The sequence below is a fragment of the Salmo salar genome, chromosome 12, assembly GCF_965601325.2.
Source record: "Salmo salar chromosome 12, fSalSal1, whole genome shotgun sequence".
Lineage (NCBI taxonomy): Eukaryota > Metazoa > Chordata > Actinopteri > Salmoniformes > Salmonidae > Salmo > Salmo salar.
Window position 1 is genome coordinate 41,633,440 of NC_138302.1, and position 16,039 is coordinate 41,649,478.

The 16,039-nt window shown below is 41.6% G+C and overlaps 1 protein-coding gene across 6 annotated transcripts in view; it reads left to right on the top strand.

The window, feature by feature from the left end:
- Window positions 1–1,874, top strand: part of LOC106565027 (CMP-N-acetylneuraminate-beta-galactosamide-alpha-2,3-sialyltransferase 2) — a 48,731-nt gene extending 46,857 nt beyond the window's left edge. For all 6 annotated transcript variants that reach the window (XM_014131603.3, XM_082958982.1, XM_082958981.1 and 3 more), the window contains exon 7: window positions 412–1,874. In XM_014131603.3, coding sequence (XP_013987078.1) covers window positions 412–582 — 171 coding nt within the window. In that variant the 3' untranslated portion in view covers window positions 583–1,874. The remainder of the gene's footprint in view (window positions 1–411) is intronic.
- The last annotated feature ends 14,165 nt before the right edge of the window (window positions 1,875–16,039 follow it).

Consider the following 16,039-nt stretch of genomic DNA (forward strand, 5'->3'; position numbering starts at 1 on the left):
AATCTGGCCCTCATAACATCATGGCCACCTAATCAACCCCAGCTTCCAATTGGCTCATTCATCCACCCTCCTCTCCCCTGTAACTATTCCTCAGGTTGTTGCTGTAACTGTGAATGTGTTCTTAGTCAACTTACCTGGTAAAATAAACAAAAATTAAAAGCTCATACTAAGCCATTGTTATGTAAATGCGAGCTGAAAAGTAAATTTAGCCTTGGCCCCAAGTCAGAACAGGTCCACTGAGGTCATAGCCCAGTGAATCACTGGAGCTGGGCCATGGATGTGGAAACAATCTGATTTTTGGGGGGTAAATTATCAGTGGAAATTGACTTATCTTAAGTGTCACAAGCCTGGCTGAAAGTAAACAGAATGCTAATAACACTAGTAATGCTAAACATTGCCGTCCTTCTCCAGGTGTCTGTGTTTGGCTATGGAGCTGACCAACAGGGGAACTGGCACCACTACTGGGAGGACAACAAGTATGCTGGTGCGTTTAGGAAAACTGGGGTGCACAATGCTGATTTTGAGACGGAGGTTATCCAAAAGCTGGACACAGAGGGCAAAATTAAGCTGCACAAGAGATGAGAATGAGCAAGGGTGGTGTGTACAGGATGAAGCCATTAGTGTTGGGCGTGGTGGTCAGAGACCGTCGAAGAGGGACATGAAACCTGTGATGCTCCCTGGTCACTGAAACTAGCACTGTGAGCTACACATACAACCAAAACCACAAACAGAAGTCCTCAGACCAAAACAAGAACTTGAATCATGTCATTTGAGCATGCGCTGCATGTCAACAGCATTATAAATGTCTGAAAAAAAACAACATTTTAACAGGGACGGAAAACCTCCACACATGCACGTTTTAGACGGATCATGAAAACGAACACAGTATGCGGAGCGGCTTACGCTGAGCCAGCTTATTTCGTTTCTTCCCTGTTCTGTACCGAACTAACATTATACTGAAGAACCCTTCAAGAACCTGAGAGCCTTTGACTGAAGGGGTAAACCACAGAATCCGCATTAAGGACAGAAGCCCTGTGTTGCAAGGGTGTAAAAACCACATCTGCGTGTATTTTTCTTCTTTGTGAGGATGGATTAGGGCACAGTTGGACTCAAATTAATTCAAGAATTTATACTGCATTGGAACTATAAGGATTGGTTTAATGTCTCTGTAGAAACAGTTTTGAGCTGCCATAGTAGTCAATTAAACCATATTAATGTACAGCTTTCACACCCAATTATGTTGCCTATTATTATGTTGCTCTTAACTTGATCTAATAACGTAGATGATGGAAATTTCACTTGTGTTGCCATCCCAAGGAATACAAATTTTGAATGCTGTGTAAGGAGGGAACACACAATGTGGTCATTAACAGTCTGCTTAATGTTGCATTATGATACCACATTCTTGTTTTGGGGGGGGCTAGCCAGATGTCTTTGATTAATTTCTAAAAAAAAGAATGAACGGTTTAATTAGAGAGATTCCAGTGATGTGCCTTCTGAGCCAGTTTAACAGGGAGTTTTGATATAACTTTTTTTATATGGATGTGTGAACCTTTGTGTCAATTCGCTGTTATTCGCTGTTATCCGAGTTTGATCTATGACCACTGGTAGACAGTTGTGACCCGATGAGTAAAAATGAAGACCTTCAATTAAAACCAGAAACGATCAATGCAACTTTAATATCATCATTCACGAAACATTAAGTTTTAAATAAAATCTCAAAGCCATTTAGGATTTTTTAAATAAAAGTAAATTGGTACCCAATACAGTACTTTTAATAAAACCATACCTTTTGTATTTGTGACTATGTGTGTGATTGACTATGATCAAGCTGTGGTGTCTTTAAAAATTAAATAAAAGCTGAACAATCACCACACCGCCTCCCTTTTTAATTTTGAAACGGATTGAATCCTGGCCTAAGTTTTTATAACATGAAATTCTTGTGTAGGTAAATACAGTGACCCCTTTGACTGGCAGTGTAATTTGACGCAATATCTTTGGGCAAAACTTGACTTGTTACGAAGGCTGTGTAGTGTGTGCAACAACCACAGCCATTGTTCTTAATGAAAAACATGGCTTCCCCAAGATGAGGGAAATGTGAGCAGTGATTTTCAAACAGAGTACGTTCACGATCAGAACCAAAGTTCCCGAGTGCCCCATGATCCTCGGGTAGTTTAAGCTTGGTCCTGAAGTCATTGGAAAGGGTGGCAGGTTGCCTTACAGAACATGTCCCTATTTTGGCTTGTGTCAGACATTGCATGGACGAAAGATGAAGGGAACGGGCCTTTCTTGTTTGGCTGGCCCTCAACGTATCCATACTGTGAGGACAAAATTAAACGTCGATGGGTTGCACACAAAATCTACGGTAGACCCATCCACACCCACTTTGTATGTTTGTTAGTTCAGTTGGTCTGTTTTTGTGACTGCAAATATCTCTCCAGGGAGATTCCATCTGAAAACCAGATGGCCAAATGAGAATCCAGAGGAGGAAGTGATTCTCCTATAACATGATATCCTGTACAAAAGGGAATCTTTAGGTTGGACTAGACACGCAATACTTGTCTGTCCATCTTTCTTTCCGTTATTTTCTTTCCTAAGTAACTTTGTTCTCCCTCACACTTTCACTGAGCTCATACTCTTATCTCTTATCTGCGGTGTATGTCTTGGCCAGGGCCTGCCGAGGGATATTGTAGAGGGTAAAAACCTAATCTGTAAAGCATTATCAGGGCCTGGTTTTGGATGACTCATTGATGCAGATATGGTGACTGAATGAAACAAGGGCCAAGATTTAATCAGAAATAATAATAATAATCTCCCAGATAATTTTTTTTTAATATCCTCTTAAGGATCGGACCCTTTTGTTTTAAAATTTTCACCTAAAATGACATACCCAAATCTAACTGCCTGTAGCTCAGGACCTGAAGCAAGGATATGCATATTCTTGATACCATTTGAAAGGAAATACTTTGAAGTTTGTGGAAATGTGAAATTAATGTAGGAGAATATAACATATTAGATCTGGTAAAAGATAATACAATACATCTTTGAAATGCAAGAGAAAGGTCACAATGTAATAATAAGATGGCGCCGGAGAAGACAGCTGACATTTTACATGTCCCCAACCAATTGTGTTTTTTTGTTCGTTTCTTTGCGTTGTTTGTAACTTATTTTTTAACTTATTTTGTGCATAATGTTGCCGCTACCGTCTCTTGTGACCGAAAATAACTTCTGGACATCAGGACTGCGATTATTCACCACGGACTGGCAGAATCCTTTTTTTCTTTAACGAGTCTGACGAGCCCGACGTGAATGACATACTGCTCTCCCGGGAACAGGCCCAGATCCCCATGATTTGCGTGGAGAAAAAGGGGCCAAAGGGCGGGCTGCCTTCTGAGAATTCGTAGGCAATCGAATAAACCCCCACTTCCTTCCATTCTACTAGCAAATAAATGTACAATCTTTGGACAATAAAATAGATGACCTACACGGAAGATTAAACTACCAACGGGACATTCAAAACTGTAATATCTTATGTTTCACGGAGACGTGGCTGAACGACGACATTATCAACATATAGCTGGCTGGTTATACGCTGCACCGGCAGGATAGAACAGCGGCGTCTGGTAAGACAAGGGGCGGCGAACTGTCTATTTTTGTAAATAACAGCTGGTGCACAATATCTAAGGAAGTCTTGAACTATTGCTTGCCTGAGGTAGAGTATCTCATGATAAGCTGTAGACTACACTATCGACCTAGAGAGTTTTCATCTGTAATTTTCGTAGCTGTTTACACACCACCACAGACAGAGGCTAGCACTAAGACCGCATAGAATGAGCTGTAATCCCCAATAAGCAAACAAGAAAACGCTCACCCAGAGGCGGCGCTCTAAGTAGCCGGGGACTTTAATGCAAGGAAACTTAAATCCGTTTTACCAAATTTCTATCAGCATGTTAAATGTGCAACCAGAAGAAAAGAACTCTGGACCACCTTTACTCCACACACACAGACGCATACAAAGCTCTCCCTCGCCCTCCATTTGGCAAATCTGACCGTAATTCTATCCTCCTGATTCCTGCTTACAAGCTAAAATTAAAGCAGGAAGCACCAGCGGCCAGATCAATAAAAAAGTGGTCAGTTAAAGCAGATGCTAAGCTACAGCACTGTTTTGCTAGCACAGACTAGAATATGTTCCTGGCTTCCTCCGATGGCATTAAGGAGTACACCACATCAGTCATTGGCTTCATCAATACGTAAGTGCATCGATGACGTCGCCCCCACAGTGACCGCACGTACATACCCCAACCAGAAGCTATGGATTACAGGCAACATCCGCACTGAGCTAAAGGCTAGAGCTGCCGCTTTCAAGGAGCGGGACTCTAACCCGGAAGCTTATAAGAAATCCTGCTATGCCCTCCGACGAACCATCAAACAGCAAAGTGTCAATACAGGACTAAGATCGAATTGTACTACACCAGCTCTGATGCTCGTCGGATGTGGCAGGGCTTGAAAACCATTACATACTACAAAGGGAAGCACAGTCGAGAGCTGCCCAGTGACACAAGCCTACCAGATGAGCTAAACAACTTCTATGCTCACTTTGAGGAAAATAATACTGAAACATGCTTGAGAGCACCAGTTGTTCCAGAAGACTATGTGATCACACTCCGCAGCCGATGTGAGTAAGACCTTTTAACCTCTTACATCTAGACATTCCGCTAGCGGAACACCTGCTCCAATATCCAATGATAGGCGTGGCGTGAATTACAAATTCCTCAAAAATCCAAAAATGTCCATTTTTCAAACATGACTATTTTACACCATTTTAAAGACAAGACTCTCCTTTATCTAACCACACTGTCCGATTTCAAAAAGGCTTTACAGCGAAAGCAAAACATTAGATTATGTCAGCAGAGTACCCAGACAGAAATAATCAGACACCCATTTTTCAAGCTAGCATATAATGTCACAAAAAACAAAACCACAGCTAAATGCAGCACTAACCTTTGATGATCTTCATCAGATGACACTCCTAGGACATTATGTTATACAATACATGCATGTTTTGTTCAATCAAGTTCATATTTATATCAAAAACCAGCTTTTTACATTAGCATGTGACGTTCAGAACTAGCATTCCCACCGAACACTTCCGGTGAATTTACTAAATTACTCACGATAAACGTTCACAAAAAACATAACAATTATTTAAAGAATTATAGATACAGAACTCCTTTATGCAATCGCTATGTCCCATTTTAAAATAGCTTTTCGGTGAAAGCACATTTTGCAATATTCTGAGTAGATAGCCTGGCCATCATGGCTAGCTATTTTGACACCCACCAAGTTTGGTACTCACCAAACTCCGATTTACTATAATAAAAATTGGATTACTTTCGCTGTTCTTCGTCAGAATGCACTCCCAGGACTTCTACTTCAATAACAAATGTTGGTTTGGTTCCAAATAATCCATCGTTATATCCAAATAGTGGCGTTTTGTTGTGCGTTCAAGACACTATCCGAAGGGTGACGCGCCCGGCGCGTTTCGTGACAAAAAAATTCAAAATATTCCATTACCGTACTTCGAAGCATGTCAAACGCTGTTTAAAATCAAATTTTCTCGTAATATAGCGATAATATTCCGACCTGGGAGTCGTTGTTTTCGTTCAAAGACTGAAAATAAAAAGATGGAGTCTCCTCGTGCACGCGCCCCCAGTCTCATTGTTCTCAGATCGACTACTATCCAAATGCGCTACTGTTTTTCAGCCATGGCCTGCAAAGGCATCATTCAACGTTTTGCCGCCTTCTGAGAGCCTATGGGAGCCGTAGGAAGTGTCACGTTACAGCAGAGATCCTCAGTTTTCAATAAAGAGAGTGTAGAAGGCCAAGGAATGGTCAGAGAGGGCACTTCCTGTAAGGAATCTTCTCAGGTTTTTGCCTGCCAAATGAGTTCTGTTATACTCACAGACACCATTCAAACAGTTTTAGAAACTTTGGAGTGTTTTCTATCCAAAGCTAATAATTATATGCATATTCCCGTTTCTGGGCAGTAGTAATAATCAGATTAAATCGGGTACGTTTTTTTATCCGGACGTGAAAATACTGCCCCCTATCCATAACAGGTTAAACAGGTCAACATTCACAAGGCTGCAGGGCCAGACGAATTACCAGGACGTGTACTGCGAGCATGCGCTGACCAACTGGCAAGTGTCTTCACTGACATTTTCAACTTCTCCCTGTCCGAGTCTGTAATACCAACATGTTTTAAGCAGACCACCATAGTCCCTGTGCCTAACAACACTAAGGTAACATGCCTAAATGACTACCGACCCTTAGCGCTCACGTCTGTAGCCATGAAGTGCTTTTAAAGGCTGGACATGGCTCACATCAACACCATTTTCCCAGAAACCTAAATCCACTCCAATTTGCATACCGCCCCAACAGATCCACAGATGATGCAATCTCGATTGCACTCCACACTGCCCTTTCCCACCTGGACAAAAGGAACACCTATGTGAGAATGCTTCTAAACAGCTTCTACCCCCAAGCCATAAGACTCCTGAACATCTAATCAAATGGCTACCCAGACAATTTGCATTGTCCCACCCCCCCTCTTTTACACCGCAGCTGCTCTCTGTTGTTATCATCTATGCATAGTTACTTTAATAACTCTACCTACATGTACATATAACCTCAACCTCAACTAACCGATGCCCCCGCTCATTGACTCTGTACCAGTATCCCTCTATCTATCGTCTCGCTATTGCTATTTTACTGCTGCTTTTTAATTACTTGTTACTTTTATTTCTTATTCTTATACGTTTTTTTTAAACTGCATTGTTTGTTAGGGGTCTCTTAAGTAAGCATTTCACTGTAAGGTCTACACTTGTTATATTCGGCGCATGTGACAAGTAAAATTTGATTTGATTTGAATTTATTATTCCAGGTTAGGCGCAATTTCGATTTTGGCCACTAGATGGAAGCAGGTTATGTGCAAAGTTTTAGACTGATCCATTGGACCATTGTATTTCTGTTCAAAATGTTGTATCAAGTCTGCCCAAATGTGCCTAATTGGATTATTGATACATTTTCAAGTTCATAAGTGTGCACTCCTCAAACAATAGCATGGTATTCTTTCACTGTAATAGCTACTGTAAATTGGACAGTGCAGTTAGATTAACAAGAATTTAAGCTTTCTGCCCATATCAATTATGTCTAGAAATGTCGGGAGCCGCCATCAGTAATACCCATATACATTTATAACTGTCACTTTAGTATTTGTTTCTTTCAATTTGTAGCCTACATTTTACATCATTCCATTCCTTTTACCTTTCTTTCCACTGTCATGTCCGTGTAGTTGTTCCTGCTAGCATTAATGGATCATATTAGACTAACATTGTGCAATAATTTAGGATATGTAGCCTTCATTATGGAACTCACATACTAGGCTAAACTGTTCTGCCTCAAGGACAAGACTCATCCCAATAAACGTCAATCTACTATCACTGTTATGCCCTAGAAAGCAAGGCACTTTACCCCTAATTGCTCAAAGGTCACAGCACTGTTCTGCTCAAAGCCAGTTTGTGTGTTGTGTGTCAGGTTGTGTACTGTGATAGCAAATAATAAGAATATCTGTGCAAATGGACCAATTAAGCAAGTATTGTAATGTATTGTATTTTGCCACAGTGTGACCGTGAGAGCTTCATATTGTGGCTCTGCATGTGTGAAGTTTATGTTTGCCAGACATTAGTGCCCGCTGTTTTGTTTTTGTTTCTCTCTCAGAGAACGAAGTGGGCAAGACGGGACTGGATATCGCTTGGAGGTTAAATAACACACACCTGACTACACAGCTGACTACAGCTGGATTTCATTCTCTCACAGCTACACAGTTCTAGGACCCTGGCACTTAAAGTAATTAACTAAACCAATTCACTTGTCATTCATAGCCAGCAGCACCTCCTTGTCAATATATATTTTTGCTCCTGAGTCTGTGGACACCAAACTAAGCAGATTTATTTTGTAATGATAAATAGATTTCCATAGCGTAGACAAAAAATGAGTGGGGTTGGGTTAAATGCGGAAGACACATTTCAGTTGAATGCATTCAGTTGTGCAACTGACTAGGTATCCCCCTTTCCCTATATAGTATGATATATGATGATTGACACACTGCAATTCTCCTGTTGTGTGTTGTGTACCAGATCAACCAGTCCCAGTTCAACATACACGTGCACGTGGACTACAGCTGCATCAGGATGATCTGTACGAGAGTGATGACGACAAGGTCAGCAACATTGTTACATCTCAATCGTGTTCATTAGGCACCAAATGGAAGAAAACAGATTAAACAGGGAGGAACTATTTGGACTTGTCCAATAAGAAACACTTTTTTTTCTTGTTACAAAACATTTAAAAATGTTTTCTGTTGCATGCCCTAATAATCAACACAACCCAGTAATTCACAACTCTATGGTGTCTGGTGTGATCCTGATTGGGAGGTGTTAGTTGATCCGAAATAGATTGTTTGTAGCAGTCTATTATGACTGTTTGTTATCACTGCTGAGTTTAGAGTGTGTTTGTTTGTGACTCTCTTAGATGGGTCCAGTGAAGAAGGACGGATCCGGCCCTTCAGTCTGTACCAGACCCACACCAGCTCCTCCAGCCTGGACCGAGGACTAGCAGGAGGAGGAGATGAACTCTTCAGTGTGGGTCGCAGGCTGGCCCTGGTCCGTGATCAGAAGCGTGAGGTATACGCCATTCCCAGCTCTCACACATGCAGCCTGGACAGCTCCCTGTCATCTTCACCCTCCTCACCTGCTCCCCCTTTCCCTCCCAGAGTCAAAGGTGAGTCACACTCAGTCTTCTCTCCTTCAACCCAGACTGTAGTTTTCTAGGATTTAGGAACTGACTGTCTATACCATTGAGATGCATAAAAAGAAAATAGATCTAGACCTGGGATGGGCAATAATTAAATAAATCGGGATTTTTAAATGCAACGGAGGTCAGAACAAAAACATTTTTTGGACCGATTAGTTTGCCGGACGGAAAAAGGGTTGTTATTATAGGTCCATCTGGTTTTAGAAGTTCAATTGTAGCCCAGAATATATAAATATATCAAGCCACCACGGGCCACATTTATTCGGCTCACAGGCCTTACTTGCCCACCCGTGATCTAGACAGTACACCATTGTGCTTAGTTGACAGACACTCCTTACACAGGACAAGGCAATATTATTGGACAGTCACAAGGGCATAGAGAAATGGGACACTCTTTTATGTGAATGACTGGGTTAAGTCCTTTTAGCTCCTAGTGCAACAAAGGGCTTCAACAATGCCTCTCCATAAAACTGTCTTGTGCAGTTTTCTTAACTTATATCCAGATGGTCTCTGTCTTTTACGGATGGCCAATGTTAAACCATGTTATATATTATAAAGCTGTAACTTGTGTTTTCCAGGTCCAAATGTCCCTCCCCCTCCTACCCAGTCAGCCCACCTGAGGGCTGGTGTGATTTCATCCTCCCCACCACCAGTAGCAGCAACATGTCCATTGACCTCAGTTTGTTTTGTATCTCTGGGGCAGGGACCTGTGGGGACTGAACGGTAGTCTCTGACTTAGTGTTGACTGTGATCTGTTAATCGTCTGTGCAGATTATGGTGTCTTCCCTGTGGCTCAGTTAGTAGAGCATGGTGTTTGCAACGCCAGCATGGTGTGTGCAACGCCAGGGTTGTGGGTTCGATTCCCACGGGGGGCCAGTACAAAAAAAATGCATGAAATGTATGCATTCACTACTGTAAGTCGCTCTGGATAAGAGCGTCTGCTAAATGACTAAAATGTAAATGGTGTACCATAAAATTCAAGAGGCTATGGTGGTCCAGAGTCATCCTTTCAGAAGTATGTGTGAGTAGGCCAACTTCATTTAGGTATTTCTTCTATGACAAATTTATTTTGGTATACTGACCTCGTTTGGTTAAAGGATTAACTACCTGAAACTGGTTATGTTGGGAGTTTTCAATGAATAGTACATTAGTTATGGGTATTGCAATACATGACCCAGCAGTGATGTTTCAATCACCAGATCTGATATGTAGTACTATCACCAGATAAATCCATTTATTCTCTCATAACACTGGGCCAACTCTATATTGGCTTAGATTCAATCCGGATCACGGAAGTTCTGCGCTATAGTGCAATTGACATTTAAAGGAAATGTTCCCACGTTCGTGGAGACTGCATTCACGTTAAACACTGCATATGTCAGCTCAATCAGAAATTACCTTTCAATTTCAATCGCGTTATAACGCGGATCTTCCGCGGTCCGGATTGAATCTAGCCCATTGTCTTGCCCCGTCTATTTCAGCACAGGGTCTCCAAAATACTATGTCACTGCCCTCAACTCCCTATCTGAACTGCCAGAGAGAGGTAAACTATTCTATCTATATTTTACAAATTTAATGAATTTTACTCAGTTGTATCACACGTAAAAGCACACCTCTTTCTTGAAGTGGAAAAACCACATATAGTATGCTCTCCATAGTATGCTCTCTAGATGCTGTAGAATTCAACCACATTTACTTCACAGGCATAATGTCTTTATTGCTCTCTCTCCCCTTTGTGTCACCCAGGAATCCGCGCAGATGGATCGAGCAACTCGTCCCACTTTGTCTATCAGATGCCTCAGCCCATCAGCAGAAACCCTCCCCTCATCTCCTCACACCTTCATCCTGCAGTCCAATGGGGCCTTCTCCCACTATGGCAACCCCCTGCACCCTCTGCCCAGGAGAGCACTGGTGAGAGTTGGCAGAGGGGCACATTTCCTCAGAAAATGCCTACTCCCTTATGTTATTTTCTGTTCACAGTAATTTTCCACCTCAAAGTAGTGTATTTTCATAATCTATAGTTTGATATGTTTGGTAGTTCAATTTAGTAGAGGCCAAGGCATAGCAGGCTATATTTCAGTTTTAGTATTACTGTATATACACTACATGACCAAAAGTATGTGGACAACATGCTCGTCGAACATCTCATTCCAAAATCATGGGCATTAATATTGAATTGGTCCCCCCTTTGCTGCTATAACAGCTTCCACTCTTCTGTGAAGGCTTTCCCACTAGATGTTGGAACATTGCTGCGGGGACTTGCTTCCATTCAGCCACAAGAACATTAGTGAGGTCGGGCACTGATGGTGGGCGATTAGGCCTGGCTCACAGTCAGCGTTCCAATTCATCCCAAAGGTGTTCGATGGGGTTGAGGTCAGGGCTGTGTTCCAGTCAAGTTTTTCCACACCAATCTTGACAAACCATCCTGTATGGACCTTGCTTTGTGCATGGGGGATTGTCATGCTGAAACAAGAAAGGGCCTTCCCCAAATTGTTGCCACAAAGTTGCAAGCACAGAATCGCCTAGAATGTCATTGTATGCTGTAGCGTTAAGATTTCCCTTCACTGGAATTAAGGGGCCTAGCCCAAACCATGAAAAACAGACACAGACCATTATTCCTCCACCAAACTTTACAGTTGGCACTATGCATTGAGGCAGGTAGCGTTGTCCTGGCATCAGCCAAACCCAGATTTGTCTGTCAGACTGCCAGATGGTGGAGCGTGATTCATCACTCCAGAGAACGCATTTCCACTGCTCCAGAGTCCAATGGCGGCGAGCTTTACACCACTCCAGCCGACGCTTGGCATTACGTATGGTGATTTTAGGCTTGTGCACGGCTGCTCGGCCATGGAAACCCATTTCATGAAGCTCCCGACGAACAGTTCTTCTGCTGACGTTGCTTCCACAGGCAGTTTGGAACTTGGTAGTGAGTGTTGCAACCGAGGACAGATGATGTTTACGCACTATGCGCTTCAGCACTTGGTGGTCCCGTTCTCTGAGCTTGTGTGGCCTACCACTTCTCGGCTGAGCCATTGTTGCTCCTAGAGTGTTTCCACTTCACAATAACAGCACTTACAGTTGACCAGGGAAGCTCTAGCAGGGCAGAAATGTGACAAACTAACTTGTTGGAAAGGTGGCATCCTATTGACAGTGCCATGTTGAAAGTCACTGAGCTCTTCAGTAAGGCCATTCTACTGCCAATGTTTGTCTATGAGGATTGCATGGTGTGTGCTCAATTTTATACACCTGTCAGCAACGGGTGTGGCTGAAATAGCCAAATCCACTAATTTGAAGGGGTGTCCACATACTTTTGCATATATAGTGTAGTTGTTTCTACATCCAAAGGCCGGGCATTTTTATCTGTGTTTTTTGGACAGGCTACCCTTGGATACTTCAAGTTGACAATAGAGCCATCTGCTGGGACAAAACAGGCTCCTTTTATAGGTGGCAAACAGTTGGAAAGTCCAAGTCTTAGTCACCACAGCAGGATTGGTTCACCTTATCCTCTGAGATCTTTAGTTAATCTGATGACTGCAAAATATGTATTTTGACATTTTCCCTGACTCATTACTGTTGGGCATACACCTATTTTTCTTCAATGATATGGGGGTTTTCCTCCTCAGAGCAAATATGTTATTTTTGTTAAGCACAAATTTGGCTTAGTCACCTTTAGGGATGATGTAATGTTTTTCTTTCCTTACTGGTGTTATGTTTTTCACTCAATTGTGCTGTGGTGTTTCTCTCTCCAGCCCAAGCAACAAGGGTGAGATATTGGTTGTGCTGGAGGAGGACAATGCTGATTGGTGTTAAGGTATCTCTGTTATAGGTAGAAGTTGTCCTCAGACACAGATCTAGCATCAGATTACCCTCCACAAATCTGTTTCGGTGGTGTGCCTTCTTCACTGTGTTCGTTTCAAAGTCTTTGGGCAACAGCTAAATTGATAAAATAGTGAATAAAAGGTGCTACAATTAACTCAGCTGCTTGCTATTGGCACTGACTTTAACCATTGGAGGGGTAAACTATTAGTGATCAGTGTTTATGAAGGGACTTCTTACTTGCATTCACTCATACATTCTGTGTTGTACAGGCTGGTCAGTCATGCATAGCTACAGGATTGGGTCTGCTCTTCTGTTTCTGTTTAAATAATCAAATCAAATTGTATTGGCCACATGTGGGAAAAACAACAGGTGTAGGCTTTACAGTGAAATGCTTACTTACGAGCCCATTCCCAACAATGCAGAGTTAAAAAGTAAGTCAAATATTTGCTAAATGAAAAAGGAAATAGTAACACAAAAACAAGACCAAGCCTATATACAAGGTGTACCAGTCCGAATAAATGTGCAGGGGTACGAGGTAGTTTAGGTAATACAGTATGTACATGTGGGTAGGGGTAAAAGTGACTAGGCAATCAGGATATATCATAAACAGAGTAGCAGCAGCATATGTGAAGAGTGTCTATGTGTGAGTGTGTGTGAGCCAGTGGAGGTTCCTCAGAGGGGGAAGGGGAGGACGATCCTACTCAATGAATTTCAACCAAAAAAAATTGTGAAACATTAAAAAAGTGATTATTTTTAGATAAAACTATAGTAAATATATTCAGGTGACCAAATAACTGAGTAAAACACACTGTTTTGCAATGAAGGTCTACAGTAGCCTCAACAGCACTCTCTGGTGTAGCACCATCTCACCCCCTTCCATAGACTTATCGTAATTATGACAACTTCCGGAGGACGTCCTCCAACCTATCAGAGCTTTTGCTGCATGAAAAGACATGTCCAACGAATCAGAGGATCAGATAATGAATCTAGTACTGAAAGCATAGCTAACACTGCAGTGCATAAAATGTGGTGGGTAGTTGACTCAGAGGGAGAAAGACAATAGTTGAACAGTTAACAAATATATTTTTTCAAAAATTAAGGAGAAGAGAGAGAGAGTGTTGTATTTTTTTCCACTTTCACTTTGACTTACTTAGCTAGCTAATGCAGCTAGCTAATTTAACCTACTCATACATCTGGCTCAAACAAAGAAGAATGCTGGCTAAGGCTATCCAGCACTGGAACTCTTCCAAGTCAAGGTAAGCTTTCGGTTTTATTAATTCATTGTGTAACTACTAATCTACTTGCTGTACACTATATGGCGCGATTATAGCAAGTTTACTAGCGTGTTAGTTCTAGTAGCTATGTTGACTATGACATTGGCTAATATGGTGACAACAATGTAGGGGTAGCGGTTATGGTAGCTGAAGGTTTGGGTTGGAAAGTATTTTTCGCCTAGTGACAGACAGCTGTTGTGTTGTGCACTGAAGACAACAAGCGAAGGGAAAAGGTGAGAGGAGGAGAGCGCGTAGATGAGAGAAGAAATTATACAACGAGCAAAGTGATGATGCTGTTTGTGTGGCTGCTATGAAAGTGAACTGTGTGTGCGGGTGATCAGGGGTGTATTCATTCCGCTGATTCTGTTAAAACGTTTTTTAAATGGAAGCAAAAGGAATGAACAGGGATAAACCTACCTGAATTTGTCAAATAGAAACACTTGTTTGCAACTGTTTGGACTAATGATTACACCCTAGATACAGGCAAGCATGTGCAAGGCATTTTTGAATGTGTCACTGTCAGTTACCTTGATTACTCCAATTTGTCACTCAACCTGTTAAACTTTTATTCGTAGGCTAGGTTGTAGCAACCTCATGATGGATATAGGGAAATTTTGAGTATCATGTAGTAGCCTAAACCTATCAATGACAGTCATCCAATATGCTTGGGACAGCATGTAGCCTAGTGGTTAGAGCATCCCAGAGCTGATCCCAGAGCTGACATGGTAAAAATCTGTCGTTCTGCCCCTGAACAAGGCAGTTAACCCACTGTTCCCCGGTAGGCTGTCATAGTAAATAAGAATTTGTTCTTAACTGACTTGCCTAGTTAATTAAAGGTTACATTTCAAATAAAAAAATATGCTGTAATAGAAATAAGGCCATGCTCATACATTTTTTTTTAAATGGTCCTCCCTAATCTTAAACAGCACTGACCGCCACTGGTGTGAGCGTATGTAGGAGTGCCAGTGTGTGTATTGAGTCAGTGCAAAACAGTTTAATGCTGCTTTCAGAACTCGGGCTAGGCAAAAGCTAACGTCTGTGCTCGCATACACCCTTAAATGACATGCACTTGAAAAACGAACAATTACTGTTTGTCCCTTGAGACGGTGTAGTAACAACATAGGCAGTAACACTTCTTCAAAATAGTCGGAATTAATCAATGATAAATCAAGAAATCTGTCATTCATTTTGACGTTTTTGCCAAAGAAGTCTTAGTCACGCAGTTTTACAACTAACTAAAGGTTTGGTACAGTATTTCTCAAGTGACAAAATGTGCATGAAAACTAGTTGTCTCATTGAATGACAACAAACACATAATTGAAGAATCCGTCCATAGTTCCCACTCCTACTAGGAGTAGTATTGTTAACCAATCACCGATGAAGAGGCTTAAGACTTTGGCTACTTGCCTCAAGAAAAAACACCTGCTGAAAACCAAAACGAACCAAAACGTTTGTCATAATATATGTGCGAACTGTTTCGACTGGGAAGCAAGCGTAAGCTTTTATGGATCCATAACTAAATAAACATCAGCATTTTGAAAGAGTATTTTTATCATTATTTTATTAACCAAAGCATAAAGATGCTGATAAAAAAATACAGTACTGTACAGTATATGCTTTTACATTTGGATAATAAAGCATTTAAAGCATTTTGAAGATATAAGCCACCTGCATTTGTTTATTAGGCTACTGTTCAGTCTGACAAGTAAACATAGCCTACAGTACATACTGTAGTAAACATGGGAAATTGCCTAATTCCTTACATAAGGGAGAGCAGGCCATGTCCAGACTTTCTCAGTGACCTCAAGTACTCATTAACTCTGTCTTTAATGCTTTTTCGGGTTGCATCAGTCACAGACAGAAACTTCTGAGACACAGTATTAATGATGAACACCCGGAGGTTCACTGGTAAGCCACATTTGCCTCGGGATCCATCCAAGTTTGTATTCTGTGCCCATTCGTGGTATCTCTATTCGGTTGCACATCCTTGGAATAGTAGAACAGCATAATGGTCCGGGCGGCCATTGCTGTGCCTGGTGAGCAGTTGGTCAAGTTCTGTTGTCAGAAGAGGA